This window comes from Bufo bufo, chromosome 5 (assembly GCF_905171765.1).
Source record: "Bufo bufo chromosome 5, aBufBuf1.1, whole genome shotgun sequence".
Classification (NCBI taxonomy): domain Eukaryota; kingdom Metazoa; phylum Chordata; class Amphibia; order Anura; family Bufonidae; genus Bufo; species Bufo bufo.
This window is the reverse complement of record NC_053393.1, coordinates 11,686,376-11,706,496: the sequence shown is the minus strand read 5'-3', so window position 1 is coordinate 11,706,496 and position 20,121 is coordinate 11,686,376. Positions and strand designations below refer to the sequence as shown.

At 46.9% G+C, this 20,121-nt stretch overlaps 1 protein-coding gene across 1 annotated transcript in view; it reads right to left on the bottom strand.

Annotated features, from left to right (window-relative positions):
- Positions 1–14,971, bottom strand: part of LOC121002853 (cytochrome P450 2C29-like) — a 70,596-nt gene extending 55,625 nt beyond the window's left edge. The window contains exons 1-2 of the mRNA XM_040434463.1: positions 14,759–14,971; positions 11,642–11,804 (exon numbers count right to left, since the gene is read on the bottom strand). Of these exons, the coding sequence (XP_040290397.1) occupies positions 11,642–11,804; positions 14,759–14,935 (340 nt within the window). The 5' untranslated portion in view covers positions 14,936–14,971. The remainder of the gene's footprint in view (positions 1–11,641; positions 11,805–14,758) is intronic.
- Between the last annotated feature and the right edge of the window lie 5,150 nt (positions 14,972–20,121).

The following is a 20,121-nucleotide window of genomic DNA, read 5'->3' as shown; positions in this document are numbered from 1 at the left end:
AGATCATCGGATATTTTTATAGAGACTGTCGTATTGACAGATGTCGTATCGATAAAAAGGTAAACAATAGACAAACAGACATATTTTGTACCGCCGTGTACGTATCGTACACGGCGGTACAAAATATGTCTGTTTGTCTATTGTTTACCTTTTTATTTTATTTTACTTTATTTAAAGTCTTTATACACATTAACGATTTAAATCTCAATACGTTAGTTAGTGATATTTATGATCATTATATAGTTTATTAGTTAGTGATATTTATGATCATTATATAGTTTATTAGTTAGTGATATTTATGATCATTATATAGTTTATTAGTTAGTGATATTTCAGTACAGTATAATTTTATTTTGTTTGTTAGTTAGTGATAGTTCTATAGAGTTTAATATTATTTATATGTTAAGTTAATGGTTTTAATGTAGATTAAAGAGTTATTGTCCAGTGTTATTTTTTTGGGTTACTCTAGTGTATGTTGTCGCCTCATTGTTGGTCCTTTTAATGTTCATGTACATGTTATGGATACATAATCATATTGCTATATTGCACATATTTACCCTCCTGGCGGGGGCTGGTGATCGCCTCCTCTTCCTCCGAGTCCTGAGATGGGGTGGTGCTTGAGGGTCCAGCACTTTCCACCTCTTTCACTTCTCCCACATCTGGTGGGGGGTGGCTCAATAGGCTGGGAGGGTCCGGCCTCCTCCTCCTCTTCCTCCTCAACCTCCACAACCTCCACGGCCTCTGCCGATCGCCTTCTCCGAATGGAGGGAATAGGAACTTCTGTGATCACAGAATGTTCAGATTTTAGATAAACAACTCCAAAATCTTAAGCACATTTGATATAAAGAAATTCCAATATGGCCGGATCTATATATATCTGCAGCGGCTGCCAGCTTTATGACGCATAACTCAATCCAAAATTAACAGTATGAAAAGAGACATCCCCTCCACAGTGTCTTGATGGAACAATAGGGCGAGAGGAGACCCATGGGATGGGATTATCTCCTGAGTGTATCATAGGATGATCTTCTCTACACCAGAGTCGGCTACTTCTTAATCCCATCACTAACACAATAGAACAAAGAGACAAATAAACCAACACATTCAATGGGAGTCTCAGAGCAGAGTTAACCCTTATTACGTTTATGGATTCACACCATGCAACTTTAATGGGGAATACGAAAGATGTGGCCTATAAACTCAACCAAAAAATAATGGTTTATAGTTCCCTCTAACCCAAATAGGTCAGAGTGGGGGTCTCCATAGTCCTGGGTCAATAGCCCATAGGAAGGAGTACTGACTTCAGGGGGGTGAATAGTTCTGCACATTGACCTTTTCTGTTATTTTGTCCTATTTGTTGTTTGCTTTACAATTAACCAATTTAAAAGAAGGTCTAAGTTGTCGGCATGATCTACAAATTAAATGATGGAAATCCTCAAACAATCCATGTTAATCCCAGGGGGTGAGGCAACAAAAAAAAAAAGAACGAAGTCAAGGGGGGTGAATACTTTTGCTTTGCACTGTAGACATTACAGAGAGTTGGCAAAACATACAAAAGTTATTTACGTATCTACCTGGGCATTTTTCGTCCCGGATTCTTTTTATAAACCGTTTGGCGCCAGATCTCATAGGCCAGCTCCCGCACAATTCGCTGCTTCTCGGTGTGGGACCGAGTGCGATCGTATCCCCGCCCCAACATCCGCTGCAAGAGAAAAATGCACGCATATAATCCCAATTTTTACCAATAATAGTATTGAAAATAATTTACTCAAATAAACTGCAAAAAGTATTTAATGCTTTGAGGTGGAAATATTAGATTTAGGCCGCCTGCACACGGGTGTGTTTTTTCACAACTACGGACCGTACAAACCCGTCCTGCAGAGTGGACGAGCGCACGGCGTCATTGGTTGTTATGCCGATGTGCGCTTCCGGCCACCACCGCTGTACTGTGATACACTTTGTATGATCTATACAAGTGTATTTATGTACAGCAGTGGCGGCAAGAAGCGCACGGCGTCATAGCGAGTTAGCAACCAATGACGCCGTGCGCTCGGCCACTCTGCAGGACGGCAGGATGGGTTTGTACAGTCCGTAGTTCAGAAAAAACACGCCCGTGTGCATGCGGCCTTACTGTTACGATTAGAAGATGAGATTGTATTACGATTATATGTATGTGAGGTCTGAGCAATCAGATATTGTCCAGCTGAGCAGAGATGAACCTGTCTAGTGAAGTGACGGTACGGTATGGGGTGTACAGCTGGTTCGCCCCCCCCCCCCCCCCCGTGGTGCACCCTTGGTAACTCTAAATGAACCAGCAAATACTAGCGGTCTGACAAAGAAAGCTTCTCCTGAGTCCTTACCAACAGGACACGAACTCTAATCTATAGACTCTGTGTGTGTGTGGGGGGTATATAGTGTGTGTGTGCGGTATAAAGTGCGTGTGCGGTATATAGTGTGTGTGCGGTATATAGTGTGTGTCTGTGTGTGTGCGGTATATAGTGTGTGTGCGGTATAAAGTGTGTGCGCGGTATATAGTGTGTGTGTCTGTGTGTGTGTGGTATATAGTGTGTGTCTGTGTGTGTGCGGTATATAGTGTGTGTCTGTGTGTGTGCGGTATATAGTGTGTGTCTGTGTGTGTGCGGTATATAGTGTGTGTCTGTGTGTGTGCGGTATATAGTGTGTCTGTGTGTGTGCGGTATATAGTGTATGTCTGTGTGTGTGCGGTATATAGTGTGTGTGTGTGCGGTATATAGTGTGTGTGTGCGGTATATAGTGTGTGTCTGTGTGTGTGCGGTATATAGTGTGTGTGTGCGGTATATAGTGTGTGTGCGGTATATATTGTGTATGTGCAGTATATAGTGTGTGTGTGCGGTATATAGTGTGTGTGTGTGCGGTATATATTGTGTATGTGCAGTATATAGTGTGTGTGTGCGGTATATAGTGTGTGTGTGTGTGTGTGCGGTATATATTGTGTATGTGCAGTATATAGTGTGTGTGTGCGGTATATAGTGTGTGTGTGTGTGCAGTATATATTGTGTATGTGCAGTATATAGTGTGTGTGTGCGGTATATAGTGTGTGTGTGCAGTATATAGTGTGTGTGTGTGCGGTATATAGTGTATGCACGGTATATATTGTGTATGTGCAGTATATAGTGTGTGTGTGCGGTATATAGTGTGTGTGTGTGCGGTATATATTGTGTATGTGCAGTATATAGTGTGTGTGTGCAGTATATAGTGTGTGTGTGTGCGGTATATAGTGTGTGTGCAGTATATAGTGTGTGTGTGCAGTATATAGTGTGTGTGTGCAGTATATAGTGTGTGTGTGCGGTATATAGTGTCTGTGTGCAGTATATAGTGTGTGTGTGCAGTATATAGTGTGTGTGTGTGCAGTATATAGTGTGTGTGTGTGCGATATATAGTGTGTGTGTGTGTGCGGTATATAGTGTGTGTGTGTGTGGTATATAGTGTGTGTGTGCAGTATATAGTGTGTGTGCAGTATATAGTGTGTGTGTGTGGTATATAGTGTGTGTGTGCAGTATATAGTGTGTGTGTGTGCGGTATATAGTGTGTGTGTGTGCAGTATATAGTGTGTGTGTGCAGTATATAGTGTGTGTGTGCGGTATATAGTGTGTGTGTGTGCGGTATATAGTGTGTGTGTGCGGCATATAGTGTGTGTGTGTGCGGTATATAGTGTGTGTGTGCAGTATATAGTGTGTGTGTGCGGTATATAGTGTGTGTGTGCAGTATATAGTGTGTGTGTGCAGTATATAGTGTGTGTGTGCGGTATATAGTGTGTGTGTGCAGTATATAGTGTGTGTGTGTGGTATATAGTGTGTGTGTGCGGTATATAGTGTGTGTGTGCAGTATATAGTGTGTGTGTGCGGTATATAGTGTATGTGTGTGCGGTATATAATGTGTGTGTGCAGTATATAGTGTGTGTGTGCAGTATATAGTGTGTGTGTGCGGTATATAGTGTGTGTGTGTGCGGTATATAGTGTGTGTGTGCGGTATATAGTGTGTGTGTGCAGTATATAGTGTGTGTGTGCAGTATATAGTGTGTGTGTGCGGTATATAGTGTGTGTGCGGTATATAGTGTGTGTGTGTGCAGTATATAGTGTGTGTGTGCGGTATATAGTGTGTGTGTGTGCGGTATATAGTGTGTGCGCGCGGTATATAGTGTGTGTGTGTGCGGTATATAGTGTGTGTGTGTGCGGTATATAGTGTGTGCGCGCGGTATATAAAATCAATACCTTATAAAATGTGAAGTTTTGTGCACTTAAGAAAAATTTGATTCGCTGTATTTCGCACTGGTGATTTATTTATAACACTCTTTCTGCATATAAAGCGATTGTTCAGACCTGCAGGTGAAATGTAATCAGATACACGACTTTAATGTCAGATCACTTACAGTCACCAGGAGATCTTCCTCTTCATCGCTGAACTTGGTTCCAACCATCGCATCCATCTACTTTCTAGTCGGTGTAAACCAGTCGCTGTACGCCGCGCCTTCCATGTGCTCTTGAGTTTAATATTTTTGCAAAATTTCGCCAACAAAAAAAGAATGCTTGTCGATCGCAAATTCGCTTAATACTTCGGGTATGAAAGTGTCCATGTTGTGGGACTATGTGTGCGCATCTACTAAGTATTTTGTGGCTGAAAATATGACCTGGAAGTTTTTCATGTTCGCCTGCCATTAAAATGAATGGGACCCGCCGCGAACCTGCGGTTCGCTAACATTTGAGCACGTTCGCGAACCGTCCCATCAGATGTTCGTCTATCACTAGCTGCCACCTCACCACTCTGTCACTGGGCCACTCTGTGGACTCCTCATGCTGTTCCCACCCTCCTCACTCCATGACTCGGCCACTATTTTGCCTTTTTGGCCTGGATGACATCATCATTTATTTGACCCTTCTTCCGATCTGTCAGAAGGAAGGAGAAATGAGACGCACAACGGATCCTGTCTGTGTAGCAGCTGTAAGGCCTGTATGGTCCCATCAGAATTGGCTTATGCTTTGGTAGCCAAAAGCAGGAGTGGGTACAAAACACAGAAGACATGCAAATATTCCATTCTCGTATCATCTCTGTTCTCTGGATCCACTCCTGTTTTTTTTGGCCTTAGCAATACTAATAGATTACTGACCAAATATTGACCAGGTGAAGGCGGAACCTCAACAGACAGGATCCGTTTTTTGAGAATTATTGTTCTGATGGATCAAAGGAAGGGCAAAATAATCTGTGACGTCAACACACACTTACTGCTGACCCCCTCTCCACTCTATCGGGGGGCTCTACTTGTATAAGCGTTTAATAGAACAGGTTCTGTAGACATCTATGTGGAATCAGCTGACGAGGGTGTAAAAGGAGTGTGCTCTTTCACTTTACAGTAGAATCTTGGGCCTCTGCATGGTTCCTTATGATGCTAACGTCGACCTGTAAGGCTGAGTTCACACTTTAGTTATTTGGTCAGTTTTGGCCCCGTGACTGCCCAAATAAGTGAAGTGTGCAGTGATTCTAAGAGCGACGCCTGTCATCCTCATGTCATACGAACTCACAGTATTATTTCACTACCACAGCAGACTCCCTATGCGTGTTACTGTAAGGCACAGTGTTCTACACCACTATACAGGCACAGTGTTCTACACCACTATACAGGCACAGTGTTCTACACCACTATACAGGCACAGTGTTCTACACCACTATACAGGCACAGTGTTCTACACCCCTATACAGGCACAGTGTTCTACACCGCTATACAGGCACAGTGTTCTACACCGCTATACAGGCACAGTGTTCTACACCGCTATACAGGCACAGTGTTCTACACCACTATAAAGGCACAGTGCTCTACACCACTATACAGGCACAGTGTTCTACACCACTATACAGGCACAGTGTTCTACACCACTATACAGGCACAGTGTTCTACACCGCTATACAGGCTCAGTGTTCTACACCACTATACAGGCACAGTGTTCTACACCACTATACAGGCACAGTGTTCTACACCTCTATACAGGCTCAGTGTTCTACACCACTATACAGGCACAGTGTTCTACACCACTATACAGGCACAGTGTTCTACACCGCTATACAGGCACAGTGTTCTACACCACTATACAGGCACAGTGTTCTACACCGCTATACAGGCACAGTGTTCTACACCGCTATACAGGCACAGTGTTCTACACCGCTATAGAGGCACAGTGTTCTACACCACTATACAGGCACAGTGTTCTACACCCCTATACAGGCACAGTGTTCTACACCGCTATACAGGCACAGTGTTCTACACCAGTATACAGGCACAGTGTTCTACACCGCTATACAGGCTCAGTGTTCTACACCGCTATACAGGCACAGTGTTCTACACCACTATACAGGCACAGTGTTCTACACCCCTATACAGGCTCAGTGTTCTACACCACTATACGGGCACAGTGTTCTACACCGCTATACAGGCACAGTGTTCTACACCGCTATACAGGCACAGTGTTCTACACCGCTATACAGGCACAGTGTTCTACACCACTATAGAGGCACAGTGTTCTACACCACTATAGAGGCACAGTGTTCTACACCTCTATACAGGCACAGTGTTCTACACCACTATACAGGCACAGTGCTCTACACCACTATAAAGGCACAGTGTTCTACACCACTATAGAGGCACAGTGTTCTACACCGCTATACAGGCACAGTGTTCTACACCACTATACAGGCACAGTGCTCTACACCACTATAAAGGCACAGTGTTCTACACCGCTATACAGGCACAGTGTTCTACACCACTATACAGGCACAGTGTTCTACACCACTATAGAGGCACAGTGTTCTACACCGCTATACAGGCACAGTGTTCTACACCCCTATACAGGCACAGTGTTCTACACCGCTATACAGGCACAGTGTTCTACACCGCTATACAGGCACAGTGTTCTACACCGCTATACAGGCTCAGTGTTCTACACCACTATACAGGCACAGTGTTCTACACCACTATACAGTCACAGTGTTCTACACCCCTATACAGGCTCAGTGTTCTACACCACTATACAGGCACAGTGTTCTACACCACTATAGAGGCACAGTGTTCTACACCACTATAGAGGCACAGTGTTCTACACCACTATACAGGCACAGTGCTCTACACCACTATAAAGGCACAGTGTTCTACACCGCTATACAGGCACAGTGTTCTACACCACTATACAGGCACAGTGTTCTACACCGCTATACAGGCACAGTGTTCTACACCGCTATACAGGCACAGTGTTCTACACCGCTATAGAGGCACAGTGATCTACACCACTATACAGGCACAGTGTTCTACACCCCTATACAGGCACAGTGTTCTACACCGCTATACAGGCACAGTGTTCTACACCAGTATACAGGCACAGTGTTCTACACCGCTATACAGGCTCAGTGTTCTACACCGCTATACAGGCACAGTGTTCTACACCACTATACAGGCACAGTGTTCTACACCCCTATACAGGCTCAGTGTTCTACACCACTATACGGGCACAGTGTTCTACACCGCTATACAGGCACAGTGTTCTACACCGCTATACAGGCACAGTGTTCTACACCACTATACAGGCACAGTGTTCTACACCACTATAGAGGCACAGTGTTCTACACCACTATAGAGGCACAGTGTTCTACACCCCTATACAGGCACAGTGTTCTACACCACTATACAGGCACAGTGCTCTACACCACTATAAAGGCACAGTGTTCTACACCACTATACAGGCACAGTGTTCTACACCCCTATACAGGCACAGTGCTCTACACCACTATAAAGGCACAGTGTTCTACACCACTATACAGGCACAGTGTTCTACACCACTATACAGGCACAGTGTTCTACACCGCTATACAGGCACAGTGTTCTACACCACTATACAGGCACAGTGTTCTACACCGCTATACTGGCACAGTGTTCTACACCACTATACAGGCACAGTGTTCTACACCACTATAGAGGCACAGTGTTCTACACCGCTATACAGGCACAGTGTTCTACACCCCTATACAGGCACAGTGTTCTACACCGCTATACAGGCACAGTGTTCTACACCGCTATACAGGCACAGTGTTCTACACCGCTATACAGGCTCAGTGTTCTACACCACTATACAGGCACAGTGTTCTACACCACTATACAGTCACAGTGTTCTACACCCCTATACAGGCTCAGTGTTCTACACCACTATACAGGCACAGTGTTCTACACCACTATAGAGGCACAGTGTTCTACACCACTATAGAGGCACAGTGTTCTACACCACTATACAGGCACAGTGTTCTACACCACTATACAGGCACAGTGTTCTACACCGCTATACAGGCACAGTGTTCTACACCGCTATACAGGCACAGTGTTCTACACCGCTATACAGACACAGTGTTCTACACCGCTATACAGGCACAGTGTTCTACACCGCTATACAGGCACAGTGTTCTACACCGCTATACAGGCACAGTGTTCTACACCACTATAGAGGCACAGTGTTCTACACCACTATACAGGCACAGTGTTCTACACCACTATACAGGCACAGTGTTCTACACCGCTATACAGGCACAGTGTTCTACACCGCTATACAGGCACAGTGTTCTACACTGCTATACAGGCACAGTGTTCTACACCGCTATACAGGCACAGTGTTCTACACCGCTATACAGGCACAGTGTTCTACACCACTATACAGGCACAGTGTTCTACACCGCTATACAGGCACAGTGTTCTACACCCCTATACAGGCACAGTGTTCTACACCGCTATACAGGCACAGTGTTCTACACCGCTATACAGGCACAGTGTTCTACACCACTATACAGGCACAGTGTTCTACACCACTATACAGGCACAGTGTTCTACACCGGTATACAGGCACAGTGTTCTACACCGCTATACAGGCACAGTGTTCTACACCACTATACAGGCACAGTGTTCTACACCACTATACAGGCACAGTGTTCTAATCTACACCACTATACAGGCACAGTGTTCTACACCACTATACAGGCACAGTGTTCTACACCGCTATACAGGCACAGTGTTCTACACCACTATACAGGCACAGTGTTCTACACCGCTATACAGGCACAGTGTTCTACACCACTATACAGGCACAGTGTTCTACACCGCTATACAGGCACAGTGTTCTACACCGCTATACAGGCACAGTGTTCTACACCCCTATACAAGCACAGTGTTCTACACCACTATACAGGCACAGTGTTCTACACCACTATACAGGCACAGTGTTCTAATCTACACCACTATACAGGCACAGTGTTCTACACCGCTATACAGGCACAGTGTTCTACACCGCTATACAGGCACAGTGTTCTACACCGCTATACAGGCACAGTGTTCTACACCGCTATACAGGCACAGTGTTCTACACCCCTAAACAGGCACAGTGTTCTACACCGCTATACAGGCACAGTGTTCTACACCACTATACAGGCACAGTGTTCTACACCACCATACAGGCACAGTGTTCTACACCGCTATACAGGCACAGTGTTCTACACCACTATACAGGCACAGTGTTCTACACCGCTATACAGGCACAGTGTTCTACACAGCTATACAGGCATAGTGTTCTACACCGCTATACAGGCTCTCTGCAGCCAGGAAATAGATGTTTTTTAATGCGATTTGTCACAAATAAATTTGGATTGAATCAAATCTTTTTGGAAAATTTGGCGAACTGTCCAAATCAAATTATTGAGAAATTTGCTCATCTCTAGTTACAGTACAATTTAGCTACAGACTAAAGCAGGGCTTGTCAAACTGTAGTTTCTCGGGCCTCACCAGCCAAACTGTGGTTGTAATTAGGCGTTGCCGCACAAGCCGATCACATTATTGACCCTCAACCCTTACGCAGTAGTGGACTGAACTGACTCTGCTGTGCACCTGAACTGTTGCACCAGGGCTGGTCATTCTCATTGTGCTTATACATCATGCCAATGTGTAATACCCAAGAGTTGGGGGTATTACTGTTTTACACTTGGATACTGTATTTTATATACCTCTTATTCAATAAGGATGTAATTACATGTAATACACTTTGTTCACCAGCAGATGGGTTATGGTTGTCAATGTTCGGAAACTTACCATTCCAAACCGACCCCCTCCTGGTTGGAGTGGGCTAGTCCGACTTCCTGTCCGAGCTGGAGAGACTTAGTCAAGAGGGAATTTTCGGAGGAGAGGGGAAGGGAGAGGACCCTCTCCTACCTCGGAATGAGGAAGCAGCTCCTAGAGCACACACTTCCCCGAACTGAAGTAAAGTCTTGGGACAAGAGACAACAGAGTGACCTTCTATGTCCAGCTTCTGCTGACCCTGCTGTGAGGTGAAGGATTATGGTCAAAGACACCCTCATCACCACTATGCAGAATTGCAGCCATCCAATCTGCCACCATAACTCCTCAGCTGGTGGTGGTCATCAGTATCTGATCGGTGGGGATCTGATTAGCTATTTTCAGTAGGCAGCGGTGCTCCTGTGAGCGCAGCTGCCTTCTCCAAGCTTGAGCATTGAGGGCCTAACTGCCAATCTGTGTACCCACCTGAGACAATAACTGCCAATCTGTGTACCCACCTGAGACAATAACTGCCAAGCTGTGTATCCATGTGAGACTGTAACCATCAAGCCAAGTGCTATTGTCTGGAACAGTGAAAGCTGTGTGACTCAAACAGATTAAAGCTCTGTTGCGTTAGCTATCCTTTGTCCTCCTCCATTACTGCTCCACCCTTGATAGGGTCATGGGCCACATACTGAAAACTTACCTTCTTACATAGTGACACCAGTCGACATTCATGCCAAAAGAGGGACATGTAGAAGTGGATAGTGTCCTGCAGTGAATTCCTACAGTTTCCTCATTAAAGTACCAACCAGAGAGCTAGGCACAATGCACCACTAAGAGCAGTTGTTCCTCAGATAACGCAGTGGCCCATCGTTAGACATAGTAACCCCAATATCAGCTACCATGCCCTTAGTATTTGCCAACTCCAGCAGTCTTTGTCAGAGAGCCTGTGCAGACAGAATCATTATGTCCTGGGACAGTAGAACTCTCCTATTTAATCTGGGAGGTGCCACACGTGGTCAAGTACTGTGGGGTGAAGGAAGAAGACCGTGTGGTGGAGAAATTATTGGCCATAGCTGCATCACATCAACTACATCACTAGGAGCCTGGATAAATGCTGAAGGGGAACCTTCATTCAGCTTATTGTCGGAGGTCCCAGGACCCCTCACTGATCACCCAACCTTGGGGCAGTCATTAGTTTAACACTGATGTAAGGAAGCACCTAATGTTACAGAAGATAATGCCGCGGTTCCACTGCTGTAGATATAGAGCAGGCAAAATATTGTGTCTAACCTTAAAAGCCGGGATCTTCCTGGTGGAGTCAGAGCCGTGCTGTACACTCTGACCATTCAGAGGTCTCCTCTGCTGCTTCCCCTCCTCTTCTCTCAGCTAGAGATAACCTGCAGCTCCATCCCCCTCCTCCCTCTCTAGTGCATACTGTATTAATGTAGGTCGTTAACATTTACAGAGATTCTCCATTATGTAAATTTTAGAAACAGAATTGGTCTAAATCATATAACGTGTTCCTCTCACCGTATCCCTTTGTGGCGATTTCAAATACTGGAAGGAATGGTCGTTCGCACACCTCCTCGGGGTAATCCATCAGACCCGCTTTCAGCATTTCATAACCGCACAGAACAATCACCGGTTCTGACAATTTCCAGATGGTGAATATTCTGCCATATTGCTTGCTGAGCTGATGGAGGAAACACAAATGTGCGGACAGTAAGAGGTTAATGGTTTTATAAACTTTTATAAACAAAAATTGTAAAGTCTCACTGAATAACTGTCTACACACAGAAACAGGAATACACGCTGACACATCGCACATCTATACTTACATGTACACATTTTGACACTCGTACAAACATATACACACACAGACACAGGCACACAGTGACAGACAGACACAGGCACACAGACACAGGCACACAGTGACAGACAGACACAGGCACACAGACACAGGCACACAGCGACACAGACACAGGCACACAGCGACACAGACACAGGCACACAGCGACACAGACACAGGCACACAGTGACAGACAGACACACAGACACAGGCACACAGTGACAGACAGACACAGGCACACAGCGACACACAGACACAGGCACACAGTGACACACAGACACAGGCACACAGTGACACACAGGCACACAGTGACACACAGGCACAGGCACACAGTGACATACAGGCACACAGCGACACACAGACACAGTGACACACAGGCACACAGTGACACACAGACACAGGCACACAGTGACACACAGATACAGGCACACAGTGACACACAGGCACAGGCACACAGCGACACACAGTGACACACAGACACAGGCACACAGCGACACACAGACACAGGCACACAGTGACACACAGGCACACAGCGACACACAGACACAGGCACACAGTGACACACAGACACAGGCACACAGCGACACATGGACACAGGCACACAGCAACACACAGACACAGGCACACATCAACACACAGACACAGGCACACAGTGACACACAGGCACAGGCACACAGCGACACATGGACACAGGCACACAGTGACACACAGACACAGGCACACAGTGACACACAGACACAGGCACACAGTGACACACAGACACAGGCACACAGTGACACACAGGCACACAGTGACACACAGGCACACAGTGACACACAGACACAGGCACACAGTGACACACAGATACAGGCACACAGCGACACACAGACACAGGCACACAGTGACACACAGGCACACAGTGACACACAGGCACACAGTGACACACAGGCACAGGCACACAGTGACATACAGGCACACAGCGACACACAGACACAGTGACACACAGGCACACAGTGACACACAGACACAGGCACACAGTGACACACAGACACAGGCACACAGTGACACACAGATACAGGCACACAGTGACACACAGGCACAGGCACACAGCGACACACAGTGACACACAGACACAGGCACACAGCGACACACAGACACAGGCACACAGCGACACACAGACACAGGCACACAGTGACACACAGGCACACAGCGACACACAGTGACACACAGACACAGGCACACAGTGACACACAGACACAGGCACACAGCGACACACGGACACAGGCACACAGCGACACACAGATACAGGCACACAGTGACAGATATAGACGCAGGCACACAGCGACACACAGTGACACACGAACACAGGCACAAAGTGACACACAGACACAGGCATTTAGCGACACACAGTGACACACAGGCACAGGCATTTAGCGACACACAGTGACACACAGGCACAGGCACACAGTGAAACACAGACACAGGCACACAGCGACACACAGACACAGGCACACAGTGACACACAGACACAGGCACACAGTGACACACGGACACAGGCACACAGTGACACACAGACACAGGCACACAGCGACACACAGACACAGGCACATAGTGACACACAGACACAGGCACACAGCGACACACAGACACAGGCACATAGTGACACACGGACACAGACACACAGACACAGGCACACAGTGACACACGGACACAGGCACACAGTGACACACAGACACAGGCACATAGTGACACACGGACACAGACACACAGACACAGGCACACAGTGACACACAGACGCAGGCACACAGTGACACACGGACACAGGCACACAGTGACACACAGACACAGGCACATAGTGACACACGGACACAGACACACAGACACAGGCACACAGTGACACACAGACGCAGGCACACAGTGACACCCAGGCACACAGGCACACAGTGACACACGGACACATACACACAGTGACACACAGACACAGGCACACAGTGACACACAGACGCAGGCACACAGTGACACACAGTCACAGGCACACAGTGACACACAGGCACAGGCACACAGTGACACACAGGCACAGGCACACAGCGACACACGGACACAAACATTCTCATACATGTTCCCAGCCGGACCGCTCCATCCAGCAGTGATGTACAGATGCTGGAGCTGTGAATAAAAAAATCCCTTCATCCTTCTCCCTGTTCTCTCTTATTTCAGTCTAAATAATGAACATTTGTGTTCACTGACAGCAAGCAGGGATCTGGAAAATGGTAAGGACAGGGGTGCACCGCTGATGAGGTCAGGTGAGGCGATTGCCTCAGGCAGCACCAGGTAGGGACAAGTAGGGTGCAGCAGAAAGGCCTTGGGCAATGAGAGCTTTCATTGTGGAGGTCTTCATCTCTACATATTAACCAGTATGTCTTGTAGCCCTATACGAAATGCTTTCCAAGCATGCCTTTAACAGTAAGGCTGGAGAGAAGGGGTTGGGTTGAGAATTTGGCATTGGGGGGAAGGGGGGCGTCATTACAGTTTTTGCCTCAAGCAGCAGAAAGGCTAGGTGCACCCCTGGGTAAGGAGCACAAGTTCCAGCACCTTCCATTACTAATGGTACAGGTGCCCATCCCTGTGTATTCTGGATATGTTGGATTGACCTCTATGTTCCCCCATGTCTTCCTCGGTGGGTTGTCTCTGCGTCTAATGTAAATCAGAGTTAAGGTTTCAACAACATTTTCAGCAAACTGTCGTCATCTTGACACGAATGAACATTGCATCTGCATTACCGTGCATGATCCGCACAACGTCTCCTCGTGGACACTTACCATGCCATAGTTGGCGATGGCATCTCTCAACCGTAGGTACTGGGGGGTCCCCACCACAGGAATCGGGGTAGGTCCAGGAGGCAGTGACTTGTATTTATTCTGTAGGGACCATGACTGGTAAATGATGTGAGCGATGAGGAGGATGAAAAGAACTGCGAGGATGATGGACAGCGCCATGGCTCCTGCGATTAAGAAGAATACATCAGTAATTCCATCTTTGTGCTCAATGATCTCTGAAGTCCATTATCTCACCAAAGTAGACCAACCGGGTTTAACCCTCTCCTGACCAAAGACGGGAGGACTATTGTGCTGGATTATAGGAGTGGAATTATTTCTCTCCGTGCTGGTGAGATCTAAGGCAATGTGGCAGCATGAAGTCATCCACCTCTCATCAACGAGTCACAGGAATCTGACTGTCCCCAAGAAAGATGCCCCTGATACAGGAGTCCCCAATATGGGGCTCTCTCTGATATGAGGGGTCACTGGTAACGGAGCCACTAAACACAAGGGTCATTTATACAGAAGTCCCTGATACAGTAGGAATAGATACCAGTCACCTATAGAGGAGTCCCCAGTGGAATGAGGGTCTCTGATACAGGAGGATCACAGATACAGGGGTCGTCCCCGATACAAGAGTTTCCTGATCATCAGACACAGGAGTCACTGAATACACAAGTCCTGGATATAGGAGGCCCTGATACTACGGTCCCTGATACAGGAGTCACTGACATACAGTGCAGTGCAGAAGTTGTAGGCCGGCGTGCAAAAAAATTGCAAGTTAAGCATGTTTTCAAAAATAGAAGTAATAGTCAGAGGCGGATTATAATTGGGGCGTTTGGGTCGGTTGCCCCGGGCCCAAGCACATAGTTCCTTGCCCCGCCACTGTCTGACGATCACCACCATACTCTTCAGGCCTAGTAGGCCGCACCTGTGCCCGTGTGGCGTGTGTGCGCAGCGCGCCTGCACCTTCGACGCGTGAGCGCCAACTGGGACACAGGTAAGTATTAGCTTTTTTTTTTTTTTGTGTGTGCCAACTTTGGGGGACATTACTGGGGGGCACAGGAGAATATCACTGAAGGGAAAGTGGGGGGGGCAAACTACTACGTGGGGGAAAATTACTATCATGGGGGAATTAATACTGTGGGGGCAGTGTGGAGAAATTAATACTGTGCGGGGCAAATTACTAAATGGATGGCAGTGTCTGGGCAAATTATCTAATGGGGGCAGTGTGTGGGGTTATTACTTGATGGGAGCAATGTGGGGTAAATTACTACATGGGAGGCAGTGTGGAAGAAATTACTATATGGGGTAGTGTGGGGGAAATTACTACATGGCAGGCAGTGTGGGGGAAATTACTATATGGGGCAGTGTGGGGGAAATTACTACATGGCAGGCAGTGTGGAAGAAATTACTATATGGGGCAGTGTGGGGGAAATTACTACATGGCAGGCAGTGTGGAAGAAATTACTATATGGGGCAGTGTGGGGGAAATTACTATATGGGGCAGTGTGGGGGTAATTACTATATGGGGGCAGTGTGGGGGAAATTACTATATGGGGCAGTGTGGGGGAAATTACTATATGGGGGCAGTGTGGGGGAAATTACTATATGGGGCAGTGTGGGGGAAATTACTATATGGGGGCAGTGTGGGGGAAATTACTATATGGGGGCAGTGTGGGGGTGTTGCTATTAGGGGACATTATTTTTGGGGACACTATACAGGCATTATTACCTGGAGCACAGTATAGGGTGTTATTATTACTGGGGGTCTCTAGGGGACATTATAATTACTGTAGACACTATAGGGACCTTTGGGGTATTTTATCAAACTGGTGTAAAGTAGAACTGTGTTAGTTGCCCATAGCAACAGATTCCCCCTTTCATTTTTGACAGCTCCTCTGGAAAATGAAAGCTGGAATCTGATTGGATGCTGTGAGCACCTAAGCCAGTTCTACTTTACACCAGTTTGATAAATGACCCCAATTATGAGAACTCTAACATGTCTGTGTAACAAACTCTGCAGAGACGAGATGTGGCTAAAAGAATTAGTCTTGGCGGTCTGGGTCAAACGGAGGAGAAGAGGACAGAGAAGGTCTACATGACAGGAGATGTCCCTGGATGTAACAGGTATGTGGTGCTGTATTCTCCTATATGTAGAGCGGGCTCACTACTGTGACCTGCGTCTCATCTTTTCCTCCAAGTCTTTTTTTTATCATAATCGTATGTATTTTAAATTTGACAACTAAAATTTTTATTTGTCACCTGCAGTCCTATGTAACAGCGCAGATAACAGTGATAACTTTCTGTGTGCAGATAATGAAGTAGATGTTCCATGCAGTCACTGTGTTATGTGGGGTGTTACATAGGACTGCAGGTAACATCTATGACATCTGTGCTCACAGAGTTATGAGATGATGGGGGTCCGACTCCGGGCACCCCCACTAATCAGCTGTTTGAGGAGACCGCGATGTCCCAGTGAGCGCCGCAGCCTCTTTGCTCCTTACCAAGCACAGCGCTGTCCATGTGATTGCACTGCGTTTGGTATTACAGCTCCGACCCAATCACTCAGATGGGACAGAGCTGGACCGTCCTAGACAATGTGAACGATGTCATATGACCTAGGAAGAGACTTTGGATAGACAGCCCCGGGTCTATCATGCACTTAATCCGCCCCTGGTAATAGTTTAAATTTAAGTTATTTCAGCAGCATGACAACGGCCCCCAACATCCAGGCAATGTCATCAAGAAGTATCTCTAGCATAAAGAAGAATCAGGAGTCCTGGAGGTGATAATATGGTCCCACAGAGCCCTGATCTCAGCATCATCCAGTCATACATGAAGAGAAGAAGAAGGATCTGAGCAGGCCTATGTCCACAGGAGATCTGTGCTTAGTTCTCCAGGATGTTTAGAAGCTCCCTGCCAAGTTCCTTCAAAACCTGTGTGCAAGTACCTAGAAGAATGGATGCCGAAGGCAAAGGGTGGTCACACCAGATACTGACAGGATTCAGATTTCTCTTTTCTTCACTCACTTTGCATTTTGATAAAATAAACTTTTAACACTTCTAGTTTTGAAAGAATTCTTACTACGCAGCACTTTTTCCACACCTGCCTAAAACTTTTGCACAGTGTTGTACACGCGTGACCAATATATAAGCCATTTTAAATATCTATGGCCATGTGACCTGTGCAGATACAGGATTCTAATATTCTGGAGTCATAGAAGTCACCGCTACAAGAGTCAGTTATTGTACAGAGGAGTCATGTATGCAGAGTATATGGGAGTCACCAAATCCATGAGTCACAGAGGCAGAGCCCCTAATACAGCAGCTGAATGTACATAGAGGGGTCAGCATGATCACTCTTGGCATCCTGCGCCCCCACATTACCCACATAAGACCACTGCATGCCCATGCTTTAATCTTCAACAGATCAGGGGACTGTGAGGACCATGGTAAAACCTTCAGCAGATCAGGGAACTGTGAGGACCATGGTAAAACCTTCAGCAGATCAGGGGACTGTGAGGACCATGGTAAAACCTTCAGCAGATCAGGGGACTGTGAGGGCCATGGTAAAACCTTCAGAAGATCAGGGGACTGTGAGGACCATGGTAAAACATTCAGCAGATCAGGGGACTGTGACGACCATGGTAAAACCTTCAGCAGATCAGGGGACTCTGAGGGCCATGGTAAAACCTTCAGCAGATCAGGGGACTGTGAGGACCATGGTAAAACCTTCAGCAGATCAGGGGACTGTGAAGACCATGGTAAAACCTTCAGCAGATCAGGGGACTGTGAGGGCCACAGTAAAACCTTCAGCAGATCAGGGGTCTGTGAGGGCCACAGTAAAACCTTCAGCAGATCAGGGGTCTGTGAGGACCATGGTAAAACCTTCAGCTTGCACCTTTTGAGATTGTCTGTTGTGGTTTTGAGGTGCGTTTAGGATCATTATCCTTTTGTAGAAGCCATCCTCTTTTCAACTTCAGCTTCTTTACAGTTGGTGTTATGTTTGCTTCCAGAATATGCTGGAATTTCAATGAATAAATTTTTCCCTCGTGACATTGATGACAACACAACCCCCGAAGCATTATTGATCCACCCCCATGGTTAAAGGGAACCTGTCACCAAAAAAACGCTTACTAAGCTGTTAATAGTACCTTATAGTGCTGCATAGTAGTTTCCTAATGCACTTTTTCATAGTTTAGCCACATCTAGCCTCCTTGAGAAATCAATGTTTTATTCAGCTGCTGCCCCCTGCTTCAAGTCAGGTTTGAAGTCAAGGGGGCAGCGGCCTAGGCGTCTCCAATGCTGCTCTCCCCGTCTCCCGCCGCGTTTATTGACAAGCCGGATCTCAGTGCCGGGATCGCGCTCCGAGCCCGCATGCACAGTAAAGGGCTGCTGTAGCGCGATCCCGGCTCCGGCTCGTACACTCAGCCGGCTTCAGTTTCGCTACTGCGCATGTGCCCGGCATCTTCTGTAACTGCGCTAGTATGTAAGGCTGGCGGGCGCATGCGCAGTAGCGAAACTGAAGCCGGCTGAGTGTACGAGCCGGAGCCGGGATCGCGCTACAGCAGCCCTTTACTGTGCATGCGGGCTCGGAGCGCGGTCCCGGCACTGAGATCCGGCTTGTCAATAAACGCGGCGGGAGACGGGGAGAGCAGCATTGGAGACGCCTAGGCCGCTACCCCCTTGACTTCAAACCTGACTTGAAGCAGGGGGCAGCAGCTGAATAAAACATCTATTTCTCAAGGAGGCTAGATGTGGCTAAACTATGAAAAAGTGCATTAGGAGACTACTATGCAGCACTATAAGGTACTATTAACAGCTTAGTAAGCGTTTTTTTGGTGACAGATTCCCTTTAAGAGTTGGATATGTAACATCCCAGAGTTATGTTACTAAACTCTTTTACCCCGCTACATCCTGTTAAGTGTATCTGCATTGTCATCCTGTGTAATTTAACATCACATTCTCACAAATGTGCATATTGAAATCCTTGTTAAATGTATTTGCTGTAATTTCAATGTACACCAGCAGGTGGCAGCAATGTGTTTAGCAGGGCTTTAGTTCAGTTTAGCATATCCAGACTGGAATAGTACATTCCAGTTTAGCTCCCCCCTCCTTGAGGAGGTGTGGAATGTTCCCACATCCTGCCTCATGGGTGGGGAAGGAAGTTAGAGTTAGTGTGCCAACCACCCCGGCTAGGGGAAGGCTGTGCTGGTAGGCGCTCCCAGTTCTAGGGATCCCAACCCAGGATCGAGTCTCGGCTGAGACCAAAGATCTTCATGCCCAGTCTGAGCCTTCAGCCTCAACTGGTTGACAAGCAAGAAGCACCTCCAGAACTCCAGGACGAACCTTTCCCTGTGAGCA